This window comes from Oculina patagonica, chromosome 1, assembly GCF_052425735.1.
Source record: "Oculina patagonica isolate OP01 chromosome 1, crgOcupat, whole genome shotgun sequence".
Classification (NCBI taxonomy): domain Eukaryota; kingdom Metazoa; phylum Cnidaria; class Anthozoa; order Scleractinia; family Oculinidae; genus Oculina; species Oculina patagonica.
The window spans coordinates 33506320-33520259 of NC_135758.1; the positions used below are offsets into that span (position 1 = coordinate 33506320).

Below are 13940 nucleotides of genomic sequence, written 5' to 3' on the forward strand. Positions count from 1 at the left end.
GCATTGCGCGGGACTATGTGACTCGAAAGGAGATATTTGTTTGTGTGCGTGGGTTTCCTGTACACGCCCACTTCCACTTGACCACTCGCAGATACCGTGTTACTTGTATCAAGGAAAGCTATGGTTTGGCCTTCCGCGCCTGTAGTTGGCATTTCTTTTGTGAATTGGATATGAGGGTTAATGGAATTCAAATGGCTGTGAAAAACTCTGATGCTTTCACTCTTTAGGCACGCATTAGAGTCGTCAACGTAGCGGCGCCACCAACGCGGTTCTACTGGTGCAGAGGCTAAGGCCTTTTCCTCAATTTCTTCCATGACTAATTCGGCGATCACTGCGCTGACAGGCGATCCCATCGCACAGCCAAATACTTGGTGGTACTGAGTTCCTTCCGATGAGAAATAGCTGTTGTTAAGTACGAAGGAGAGTAGATCGAGAACTTGAGCTTGTGTCAAGCGTGTAAGGGCTTTCCATTCAGTTGTCTCACCAAGTTTGCATTGAACAATATTTATCGCCAAATCTACTGGGATTGAAGTGAAGAGAGACACAACATCGAAGGACACAATTTGTTCGTCTTCGGCTACTACTTGGCTGCTTATAAAGTTTGTAAATTCTTTAGCGTTCTTGACAGGGAAGCCTCTTTCGCTCTGGAGGGATTTTAAGATGGACGCCAAATACTTGGAAAGCTGGTATGTCGGACTGCCAGTACAGCTGTTAATTGGTCTTAACGGAACTTGAGGCGTTGCTTCTTTTGGCAGAGTAAAGTGGTCTTCTTTGGGTTCCAGCTTTACCTTGTGTATCTTTGGAAGTCCGTAAAAGGCTGCTGGTGTAGACTCGGATGGCCTGAGTCTCCAGTACTCTGATTCTGTCAAATTGCCCTGCCTTTTTGAGATCCAGAAGCTTCTTCTGAAGGGCTGACTCTGTTTTGGAGGTTGGATTTCGCCTTTTATCCGTGATCGGCTGGTATACATCCCTGTCTTGAAGCATTGCACGGATTTGGTTGTCATAATCCGTCTTGTTCATAACAACAGTGCAGTTTCCTTTGTCGGCTTTTATAACCAAAACGCTCTTGTCCTCTTTAAGAGCCTTGCAAGCATTTCGTTCTTCCCTTTTTAAATTTTGTTGTCTCGGGGGGTGTGATTTTGCCTATGTGGGAGAGAGAAAAAGATCATGGAATTCGCGCGGCGCAGAACACAAGCCTGGCACAAGATCTAATAACGAAAGCGCAATAAGATTTCACGCGGAAACAACAGACCATGACATTCATCCGGATTATGTAGAAATTTTAGAAAGAAATGTCAACAATAGGCAACAACGCCTATTCCTAGAAGCGCTACATTCTATCCAGGACATTAACTGTGTGAATGAGCATGTGCAATTCCCACAAGTTAATTTAACATTGGGAACATCCCTAGAGACCGGCGGTGTATAAAATACTTATTATGCAAAAACTGAACCAATTTTTTTTTAACTCTGATGAAGGTAACAGAGAGTTACCGAAAAGTCAGTTTTTATACGTTTTTACCAACTTTTTTAAGATCAGATACAAACCAAATTTTATTAGCTTACATTTTGATTCGTTTAAATCAACACCATGGGTAGAATGCATTTAGAAGCAAAATCTATATAATGGATTTGTTAAGATTCGCTTACTGAGTGCTCTCCACCCTTTGGCTTTTGTTTCATCGGAGAAAGAAATAAGGATTTCTGTGTTCTGCTCACGTGACTTACCAGATACGGTCATGATTATCAAAAGTGAAAGCAAATAGAACAAACATGGCTAAAAACCTAACCCAGGATACTAAGTGAGCTCAAGATATGACGGTTAGAGTTGATCACTGGCAAATGAAGTAAATTGTGACGTAAATGGTGTCTGATATATTACTGACATGTTTACATCCTGTTCCTTTTTACTAGGATCTGTCAAAGATGAGTACAATAACTTGTTCCAGCGTTTCAAAACTGCATGGAATTCTTGCCGGTCATTTCTTGGTGATCAAGGTAAGTTTAACTATTTCTTATTTCATGGAATCTCAAGTAATTCGTGTAAAACGACGATAAACCACTTTTATTATAGTACTGATACAACTGTGGTCAATTCATCCGAGCATGATGTGGCAAAAACTTAACATAACCCGTCACTGAGGTTCTTTTTCAGGCGGATTTGAATTTGCTTTTAACTTGTCTGTAATGTTTCTTTGTTCTCTTAGGACGCCTTCGTGTACCACAAGACCTTTTCAATACCACCATGGACAACGACTGTCCAATTGCCATGTTGCTCCCCAGTACCACTGGGATGGGGGTGTGTACAACATCGCTCACCTTCTTCTTAGTTAATACGCATGACGAGTTTCTGGGAGCGTATCGTAGTGAAACTAGCCAAGATAGGTACGTCATGATAAGCTTATGTTGTTACGCGATGTTGTGTTTAAATTCCTCATGGTACAAATAATTCCTCGATGCAAGTGGCATGGAATGTCCGTTCCCCATCTAGATCTCATTCTTAACAACCTGTAAGCTGCAGTATACGAGTGTAACAGAAAACATCCTTCAAAATGATAAGTTAAGTTAAAGAAATATTTGCATTGTGTTTAAACTGTCTCCTCATTTTAGAATTATATTACACAAACTCCGTTTGAAATATATGAGAAAACATCAGGTAGAATCCAATTTACTCTGCTTCGAACCACTCTTTAACGCATCTAGAATAAAAGAAAAGATAACTGTACCCCCTTGGGTACGAAAATGTCACATGACGTAATACCATAACTCCATGCGTTCGCATAATAGACCGCTGGCATCTGAGCCCTCCATCTTTTCACTCGTGCTACGCACCAAAACAGGTAAGAGGTTTCTTTTACCACCTATTTTTTGTTTTTAGGCCGTCTCACGGTTAACCTCGGCTCATTTAGAGTAGTTTCGTTTTTTGGGTAAGTAGTCGCTTCCCTTTCAAGGATTTTATTTCTCTGGTTCCTTCGCAATGAGCAAGAAACGGCATCGTTGACTCTCGAGATCTCGTTCGAGAACTAAACATGGCCGCCGAAACGACCCGGAGCATTCTCCTCCTCCAAGCCCACATAAACGTCCGAGATCCTCAAATGAGGAACAGGATTCCTTATCGGCTATCCTAAAAAATTTCCAAGAGGTCCAAGAAGACCTATAATACACAAACGAGCGCGTGTCATCCATGGAAAAGCATTGGCATCAAAACCTCACGGTCTTCCCGCCAAATCCTAGCGTGGAAACTGACACACTCCCTGTGATGGCTCACTCGGACGAAGACCTATTATCCGATAGTCAGGGCAGGGTTACAGCTTTAAAGCCACCAGTGGGGGCTAATGAGCTACCAACTCGGGCTAATGTGCCACCAACCGAGGTTTCTGAACCTCAAAGCGAGAGTTAACAAACCCCCAAATGACGCCGAAAAGCTGCCAAACGCACCAAATGTGTCTGCAAATGGTGGTGATCTTTATGATCCGGATTTTACCTCTTTTTTGAAAAAAACACTTCCGTCGGAAGTTATCTTATGATCAAGTAAGTGACTACTTGATAGTTATTCAATCCCATATGTCGACTGCCTGTTCTCGCCGACCTTGGGCAACTCTGTTTTGAATCAGACCTCGCCATTTAAGTCTCGAGAGTAAACACAAGAGCGTGACAAAGAACTGGCCTCTGTGCAGATCCATGCTAAACTTAACAGGTCCTTTTTGTTGCTTACACGATGCCTTATGTTCGGACCAAGATATATCCAAAGATGACATCAAATTAATTCTTGAGCAGTCAATATGTTTGCTTCCAGTTTTCAGTTTTACGGAGGACGAAAATCCTCGTGGCCAGACATAAGGACAAGATTGTCCTGGCTGACCAGCATCTCCCCCATGCTAAGCGTATGCACTTCGGGATGACTTTCCAAGTATTGCATCAAAGCAAGCAGACCTTTCGAGGGGCCTCGCAAAGAACTTGGATGCGGCCTTCCGGCCTGCTAAGCGCCCACGCTCATGGTCATCGCGACCTCCTAACAAGGACAAGATCTTTGATGGCTCCTACTCTAAGTACAACAACCGTTCAATAAATGGACGTTCCTTTCGTGCCCCCAAACAAGAGACAAAAGAATCGACTCATTCATAGACAACTGGAGGGAAAAAACTTCCGACGCAGACATCCTCAGTATTGTTTTAGGTTACAAAATTCCGTTGCGTGGCAATCCACCCTACCCTACCCTACCAGTTACACGCCCCAACCAAATTAATTCTCACCTCATAGATTCAGAGGTGGAGAGCCTTCTTCCCCCCCCCCCCCCATAAGAGAGGGTTTCTTCAGTCGTTTGTTCCTAGTCCCCAAAAAGGGTGGAACTTTTCGGTCTGTGATAGACTTTAGTATCCTGAACAAGTTTGCGAAAAACTCACACTTCCAGATGAAAGACAATCATTGCCTAAAGTCTCTACTTCAAAAAGGCGATTAAATGACCAATCTGGATCTGAAAGATGCTTATTTGTCACCCCCAGTCCACAAGGAGTCGCAAGGGTTTCTTCAATTCCTTTGGAGAGACAAATGTTACGCCTTCCAAGGCCTTTGTTTTGGCTTAAATACCACACCAAGGATCTTCACCAAACTTTTAAAACCCGTAGCAGCATTCCTTCGCAAACGGGGGGTTCGTATGATACTCTATCTGGACGACTTTCTAATCTTGGGGTCAACTTACCAGGAGGCACAGAGTCACACAGCTCTGCGCCGGCTGTATCCCTCCTGGAAAGCCTAGGATTCGATGTTAATCTAGAAAGAAAAGTCATGTTTAATTCCAACCCAGATAATTAATAATGGAAATTCGCTGACTATGAAATAGTACAGCCGTCTAACGTTAGTAATATTTACAGCATGCTGCCGATCACGTCCATAAATGGTCTCAAGAAAAACACCTTCACCTGAACCCAAGGAAGTGTAAGGAGATGCTGACAAGCTTCAACAGATCGCCACCTCAGCATGTCCCAGTCGAGGTGGATAGATTTTCTTTCAGGTGGCGTCCAACTTCAGAGGCTCTACACGCGGATGCATTGACAATGGACTGGGCACCCTTCAAGGGTTACGCCTTTCCACCCTTCAATCTTATCCCAGCCGTCCTAAACAAAGTCACTCAGGACAAAGCAGACATCATATTAGTGGCATCCATTTGGCCAGCACAACCGTGTTGGCCACTACTATTGAGCCTCCTGGTCGAGGAACCAGTCCTGCTCCCGAGCTACAGACACCTCCTGACCATCAGAAGATTCATCCAATGTTCCCCAAACTACACTTAGCCGTGTTTCATGTCTTCGGGGACAGTACCGGGCAATGGGAATTCCAGACAACGTTACGGAGATTCTCCTTTCGGCATCCCGAGGAAAAAAACGAAAAACATATCAATCAGCTTGGAGATGCTGGAGTGGCTGGTATGTTGAGAGAAAGACTGATCCTATTTCAGCGTCTTTAACTGACATTCTGCTCTACTTAACCGAGTACTTCAACAGTGGTGCAGATTATCGCTCAGTTAATGTACGACGCTCAGCGATCTTCACCTTCCACGCCAAACTGAATGGCCTTCCTGTGGGTCAATACCCGTTAGTCATTCAGCTTCTAAAGGGGATGTTCAACAATCGCCTCCCTAAACTTAGATACTCCTGTCGAGGGGCAAACTGTGCTCTTTTTGAGGCCACTCGTGTTGTACCGAGGAAGAAGGCTTCTCTCTGGTTTTCACTCGTTTATTGCTTGAGATGTTTTACTGATCTGCTCGTACTTACAACTGACTTTTCCAGAGCGCACGACGCTAAAACTTCAACCGTTGCTAGCCAAACAACGCGCTGTGATTATAGACTGGGAGTCTATTCATTGGTATAGAAATGTCGGCATCTTTTAAAGGATTAGACCCACGCGCTAGTTTTTCCAATAAGGTCTAAAAAGACTTTAAACTCGGCGGTTAAAACACCCCGATAACAAAGGCAACTCCAATTAAACATGTTTTTCTGATTCCAATCACTGCGTTTGCTGGACTAAGTGCACTGATCATTTCGGAACGTGACCTGTTTTGATTCAACAACTTAAACAAAGGCTTAGCGAACTTAAGCGCATGAATAGAGTTAACATAATTAGACGTAAGCAGAGGAATTAAAGTGTTCCATTGTTCATAAGTTTCTGGAACTGAATAATCGCACAGTTCTGTTGGCATATCAGCCAAGATAAATTAGAAACCAGCATCTTAACTTTAAGCTTTCTAAGAATTTGGTCACGCGTGTAAAAAAACTTAACCAGACCAATAACTCGCAACGCGCTCGAATTTGTAAGTTCCAAACAACTTAATTAAATGTTTTAAAGGGATTAACGTGAACAAAGGTTGTTTAAGACTTCGAGATTAAAATACCAAGATCAACTAGTATCTGAGTGACCTCCGTTGAGTGAACAAAAAATCTAGGGATAATGAACTTAAACTTTCGCGTGGGAAAATATCGAGTCACCAAGACATGACCAGAAAACGTGGTCAGTATACATTATATGTCCCGGTACTCGCGCGTTGCCTAGTTACGGTCCAGTGGCGCACGTGTCGGTAGACGGATGGAATCACGTTTGCAGCCTAAACGTTTAAAAACTTTTTCTTTAAATCAAACACTCTTAATCACATAAAAGCATGAAATTGTAAACAATTGCGAAGTACGTTATTTATTAAAACATTTCAACATCTAAACTACGAAAGGTAAAATAAAAAATATCATATAAAAATATCCGTTAAGACTCTCACACCTGGGAAGTGAGTTTGGTGACTACATACCTTGCGGCTCTTGGCAGTAACGGGTCACTCTCTCTCAAAAAGTTGTCATGGAAACGTGCAATGCTATTTTCCTTAACTTGCCCTGAAAGAGTTTCGGCACTTACTAAGCTCGTTTTACGCCATTGCCGCATCCTTCCTGATGGGGTTGAGTTTATGCTCTCATCATCTCGTAAAAGGGGCACAGCTGATCAACTACCTAAGGCTTTCTTCGCCCGTTTCCCTTCCAACTCCAAGTTATGCCCAGTGGAGACATTACGTTGCTACTTAAAGGCTACGCGTACAATTCGTCCAGGTATCCCCTCGTCTAAACCAGATCCATTATTTATATCGGATGTGAAGCCTCGCAAACCAATTTCGGCTTGATCCTTGGCGTGGTGGCTACGTTCTCGTCTGAAGGCCTCCGGAGTCAATTGTGAGATCTTTAAGGCACCTTCTGTGCGTGGAGCTTCAACCGCTGCAGCTGCCAATTCTAACGTCCCATTATCTGAGATTTTGAAGATGGCTGACTGGTCTTCTCCTTCTACATTTCAGAAGTTTTATTACAAACCTGTTTACAGCTCAACTTTTGCACATGCTGTTCTTCATTGAGACTTTTTGTAACTTTATACTTACCAATCTGCTGATGTTATGGTGAATTACTTTACCTTCCCTTATTGACTTTGTCAGCTTCGCAGTATTTTTACGACATTAAAGTCTTTCCAGTTTTTTGATACTGTCTGTCTATTATTGGCACCATCCTTCTTCCATCCATCCATGCTTTGAACCCTACCTGATGTTTTCTCATATATTTCGAACGGAGTTTGCGTAATATACATGCAATCCCAATTATACCAGGGCCAGAGGCCTGCCAGTATAATTGACATTATATAAACAAACGAAGTGAGAAATATATGAGGACCCACCCACCCTTCCCTGTCGGTGGTGGCACCTCATTTTTACACTTACAGGTCAGGGGACAGGTACCATGTCAATGGTGCCAATACAAAAACAATAGTGTTAACCGTTCACAGCGTTAAAAAAATGGAGGGCTCAGATGCCAGCGGTCTATTATACGAACGCAGGGAGCTATGGTATTACTTCATGTGCCATTTTCGTACCCAGGGGGTACAGTTATATTTTCTTTTATTCTAGATGCGTTAAAAAGTGGTTCGTAGCACAGTAAATGGGATTCTACCCGATGTTTTCTAATATATTTCTCACTTCGTTTGTTTATATAATTTCAATTATACTGACAGGCCTCTGGCACTGATATAATTGGGATTTGTTTGGCACCAAAGAAGATTATCTGAACCTAGGACAATTTTTCACAACCCAGAATGGAGCATGTCAAAAGTTATTCGCGTTCGCTTGGTTTTGGATTACAAGTCTTAGTGATTGGTTTAAACAGCTCGCGCCACTTTCTCAACCAATAAAAACAAAACCAATTGTGACTTATTCCCGCGCTTCGTATTGGCTACTTGTATTTGCTTCGAGGTTTAGTTGGTTCACTGGATTGTTTGTATCCTTTGTGTCCAGAGTGATTACTTTGGTTCTGGTTTAATGACATACCCTAAACAGCCATGTAGGGCTGGTAATAGAATTGATAACAGGGTATCTTCTAACTGGTAACGATAATGTAGATTACCACAACCGGGCATCGGGTCTTGTGCTTATATGAATTACCCTTCGATCAATTTCTTCTCGTTACTTTTAAACGCTGTTTTGTTTAAAGCGCCCTGGAGCGTGTTTCCGTGACGGAGGTGACCATGTCACATCTGATAGCTTATGATCCTGAGAGGGACCTGCTGCCCCTTATCCTGGCACATTGTAACTACTCTCTAGAGGTGGGACAGGAGACTTTAGTTCATTATGACTGGGCGGCTCTGGAGAGACAGCTAATTGACAGGTTTCTAAGAGGAAGACCTTTTGTTGAGTTCAAGGTAGGTTGTCAGCAACATGTTCAAGTTAAATTACTGAATATTTTTATTGACGAAATTTAGTTTTGACATGCGATTTGTGTGTTTTTACTTTTTTTGTTCACTTTAGGAGGAGCGATTTGCTTTCAGACGAGACACGCGTGACGATGCCGTGTTCGCATCTCTTGCTGAAAAAATTCCACAGGTAAAAAGTTAACGATTTCCTTGATTAAAAATGACTATGAAAACCCTTCCTACATTAATACGTTTTCGTTTGTAAACACATTTGAAAGCATGCTCTTCCATCGTACATACTACAACGTAGAAGGCGTTGATCGTTTTCATCAAAAACGGAGAGACTTTTGAAAACACACCCGAAAGTGGAGAAAGGAAGCTCTATCGTTTCTGTGTGAAAATGTTGGAGACGCAACGGGAGACGCACGTAACTTGAACGCTGACGTAATTGTAGCTGTGACTCGTTTCTCTTTGAAAAATGTTATTTCGTGGTCCGCTGTAGTGTTACGCATTACGCAATGTCAGACTCTAATTGTTTTAGGAGCTTATTACCACTGTTGTGTAGACGAGAAGTCGAGTTTTGGATGGACAGTACCTAAGGTGGTGTCTTAATGTTTCCCCTTTTCTCCGCAGGAATCCATTTCTCGCGTCATCGAAGGCCAAATTATCGTCGATTTCCGCTCTTCCTTGACTGATATCTGCGATGTTTTGTCGTCATTGGATATTGCCATTGGTTTTCTCGCTTCGTCAGGTGGCCAACCGGAGAGACCTTTAAAATGGTACTTACATGAAGTACTAAAGTTACCCAAAGAACGCGGACTCAAGAGCCCAACAGTAAGTACTGTATCGAACGGTGAATTCAAATCTTAAACCTTTTTCTTGAATGGGGATACTTCATGAGCTAAGACAAACTACCGTTTGTATAAAAAAGTTATTGAGCTGAGCCACAAACTTTTGATATTAACTATGTTGTAAACCACTAAGCAAGTCAATGAACAAATATCTTGAGGAAAAAAGGAAAATTAATTTCATTCTAACTCCGTTATTGTGTATAATGTTAATTTACGAATGACTAAAAATAATGGGAAGCATAGTCCGCAAAATTTTGCACACACGATATGCCGCATGGCTTTCCTGAAAACCCTTTATTATTATTTTTTAATTATTTCTATTTTAAAATGCTGACATTAGCTACAGCGCATTACGAAATCAGTGAAGATTAATCGATAGATTGTTCTGGGAAGAAAAAGCTTTTTAATGATTCATTGGAAACGGACGAAGATTCTGTATTCTAGCCATATATTGAAACAGAGGAAAAATAAGTTTGATTTGTAGCTTATATAGTCAGACTATCTTGAGCACCTCTTTTCTTAAAATTCTGTAACCTCTGTTCGGGCTTCACTGTTGTGACCTGCTACCTACTTTTTCGTGTGCCAATGTTGTGGCAATTCAAATTAAACGGCCAACAACACCTCCTGGAAGATTTAATGATACTGGATCCACACTTAAGCTGTAAATCTCAAGACCGTAGTGGATAATGGAAAGCGAGGTCCGCAAACTTTTCGCCACACGATAGGGCACACAGCCTTTCTGAAAACCAATTATTTTTGTGCAGATGCTGATATTAGCTATCCAGAATAAAGATATTGGGAAGACATGACGTCTACCCGATGTATAGAAAATGGACGTAGATTCCATATTTTAGCCATGTACTGAAAGTAGAGGGAAAAATATTTGTTTAGCTTACATAACGATCGGACAATATCATAAATTAGTAAAACACTTGCTACCTCTCGAGCATGTCTGTTCGGGCTTCACTGTTGTGACCTTCTACCCTTCTTTCGTGCGCCACTGTTGTAATTCAAATGGGTATGGTGCTATTTTGTTTACAGGCAGAGCAACACTGCAACCTGACCCATACCTTGGCATTATGGCGACTCATGGCTTTAGAGAGAGCAATAATCAAGTCCAGAAACAAACAGGTCAGACAGTCTGCATTAACTTTGTTACACTGTGAAGTAGTGAATCTGACCTCTGTCAACTTACAAATATCTCAATATAAAGTATTGAATAATATAGTATTTAAAAATGAAAAGCTTTTTAGATTGAAAATGAAGGCCCCGCCTTAATGTACCTTTTGTAAACGAGAGATTGAATCCTTCGAACATTTATTTTTCTATTGTGAAGTGACCAGTTCAGACGAATGTCCACTTTTGGAAATGTTTTGATCCGCAGATCAAAACAAACAGTTATCCAATCATTGCTCGAATTTGGAGTCACATGATGCGAGGTCTGTTGACATAAAATATTCCTGCTCTGTCAATCGAAATCTAGAACAGCGAAGTGTACAGAACTCGAATGAAACAAGCTTCGTTCTATGAACTAAGCGGAAATTCACAGCTTACAGAAAGAAGAAAATATGTCATTGACCTCTCTTGGACAGGAATAAGTAAAGTGGAGACGAGCGCTTGCATTTTAAATGCTTTTCTGTCGCGCGCTATGCCCACACTATGCACTTGGTTTTGGTAACTGAGCTATGAACTCCGCTTTTAAAATAAGATACTCTCGCAGTTTACGTCACATCATGCAAGGATTTAAGCATCCTGGGCCTAACTTTATTCACGACTTGCAGAAAGAAAAAAATATGCCGTTTATCTCTCTTGGCCGAGAGTGAGTAAAGCAGAAACGAACGTTTTCCGTCGCGCGCTATGTACATATCAGTGACACACTAAGGAATTGGTTTGGTAAATTAACAGGAGCTATGAACTCCGATTTTCAGATAAGATACTCTCACAATTATCCCGGGCATTAGCTTGGCGGCGTCTCGAATTCAAAAATTAAATGCGATGTCGCAAACTGACATGAAAACATTTACAGTTGGTATCGTGCCAGAACTGACCGGTCTAACAAATTGATAGTCGAAGGTTTGCATAAGCCGTTAAACTTATTACTTGTTTTCTACGAATTAAACGAAAAAGTAAATAGCTTCCTAAAAGCCACATGAATATTTGGCGCAACTGAGTCAAGAAAAAAGAACACGCGTCGAAGGAAGCGACACATTACAGTGGCATTACATTGCTGCAAATCCGCAAACAGCCTGGCTTGGCAACACAATAAAAATATTAGAAAAGAAAAATCCTTCGCGCAGCTCATAATCCGCTGGTCTTGTAGTGAAAACATAAAGTGAGCTGTACTGAGTTTTATCTTGCAATAAAAATGAGTCACAACAAACCTTTCTAACATATATTCCATCAACAAATAGGCGTCAAAAGGTGTCAAACTCTGCTTCGCAAAATAGCTGGCCAGGAAATCAATTAGACCGATGACCTCAACTCGAAGGCTAGCTCAATCATTTGAAAACATTATGGCATTTGGAACTCCTTATAAAATTACAACAAGACCGCCAGAACTCCTAGCTGGTTAGAATTAAGTTGACTACACTGAAATGAACGAACATACATTGACTGAAGTCTCCTTCGCCTTCCCTGGCATGGCGCAAACACGCAGCTTGCCAGGGTTCTCATTCCTTCCATGTTTTTCTAACTCCAGGTTATCAAGAAATTGAATCTAATCGAGAAAATAATTTCTTTCGCTTCAGGCGAGTCCGTGCTTGGTTTCTGTAATGTTTAGCGTTACATTGTTGCGTGACACGCCTACACGCCTAGCCTCGTGTTACAAAGCATCCTGGGATTAAAAGTAATTTTACATGTGCTTTCAATATGGCCGGTGTGTTGACTGTAGTTTGACTGTGTGTAAGCTTGTGTGATTAACACCCGTGTTCTGAACATTACATTGGCGACGAGGATCGGCAAATCGCCGCAAAACTCACTACTGTTTGTGTGACCTACTCCTTGTGATGGCTGAAGCAATTCCGCACTTCGACTCGTTCGACATACATGCGGATGGCGCGATCGCTCAACGATGGCGAAAGTGGTTGAAGCGTTTGGAAAACCTTTTCGTGGCCGCTGCGATAAGTGATAAGAAGAGGCAAAGAGCTCTTCTACTATACTATGCCGGAGAGGAGGTCTCCGAAATCTTCAATACCTTACTGGACACGGGTGACGATTTTGCAACGGCAAAAGCAAAGCTGAATGAATACTACGACCCAAAGAAAAACGTGGAGTTTGAGGTATACAATTTTCGGCAGGCAAAGCAACACTCAGGTGAAACTATGAATTCGTACCACTCTAGATTACGACAGTTGGCTGCTACGTGTGAATTTGCTGATGTCGATAAGGAAATAAAATCTCAAATAATTCAGTCGTGCACTTCGCAGCGTCTTCGCCGAAAAGCACTGAGGGATTCGACCATGTCACTAGAAGCCCTGTTGGCCGAAGCAAGAGCGTTGGAAGTTTCGGAGCAGCAAGCAACTGAATCCCCAGGAAGTGCCAATGCTGTGTTACCTCAGAAGTCCAAGACACCTGACAAGACAGCTCGTTGTTTTAACTGTGGTGGAAATTGGCCACACGATGCTAAAGCTGGGTGTCCTGCTCAGAATCGAAAGTGCAATTCCTGCAAAAAATATGGCCATTATGCGCAGTGTTGTCCTGGTTCTCGTAAGGGTCAGTCTTCTGGGAGAGGTAGAACACCTTGGAAAGGGAACAGAAAGCAAAAACGTGGAGACTTCAAGCCTCCACGAACTGTTAACCAAGTGAACGAAGAGTCAAAACCACGCCTATCTCTGTCGAGTTCAGATGACGAGTACACGTTCACATTGAATTCTCCTACCAAGGTCAGTGCTCCTTTTGTGTCATTGAAAGTCAATGGTGTCACATGCAAGTTCTTAGTTGACTCTGGAGCCAGTGTGAACATTGTGAGTCATAGTGTGTCGAAGATGTTTGACAGTAGAGTAGAGCCTTGTGACACTAAAGTGTATGCTTTCAACTCATCTAAACCCCTTCCCGTGCTGGGTAAATTCAAAGCTTTAGTGGAATCCAAGTGTCGTTCAGTTGACTCTGAGTTTCTTGTGGTAGATGGCAAAACATCTCTTCTTGGATACACAACTGCTACAGACCTTGGAATACTGCAAATTGCAAATGCTGTGTCTGTTGAAAGGAACGTGTTCCAAAATTACCCAAGTCTTTTCAGTGGTCTTGGAAAGATGAAGAATGTTGAGGTCAAGTTGCATATTGATGAGAATGTGAAACCTGTTCATCAGTCACACAGACGTATCCCATTTCATCAAAGAAAGAATCTTGAAGGCTGTGCTGAATCCCTGCTGAAACAGGACATTATTG

The 13940-nt window shown here is 42.1% G+C and overlaps 1 protein-coding gene across 1 annotated transcript in view; it reads left to right on the forward strand.

The window, feature by feature from the left end:
- LOC144665394 (E3 ubiquitin-protein ligase rnf213-alpha-like) overlaps positions 1–13940 on the forward strand; it is a 160039-nt gene that overhangs the window by 141628 nt on the left and 4471 nt on the right. The window contains exons 76-81 of the mRNA XM_078526651.1: positions 1915–1998; positions 2208–2385; positions 8505–8712; positions 8819–8893; positions 9337–9537; positions 10596–10685. Of these exons, the coding sequence (XP_078382777.1) occupies positions 1915–1998; positions 2208–2385; positions 8505–8712; positions 8819–8893; positions 9337–9537; positions 10596–10685 (836 nt within the window). The remainder of the gene's footprint in view (positions 1–1914; positions 1999–2207; positions 2386–8504; positions 8713–8818; positions 8894–9336; positions 9538–10595; positions 10686–13940) is intronic.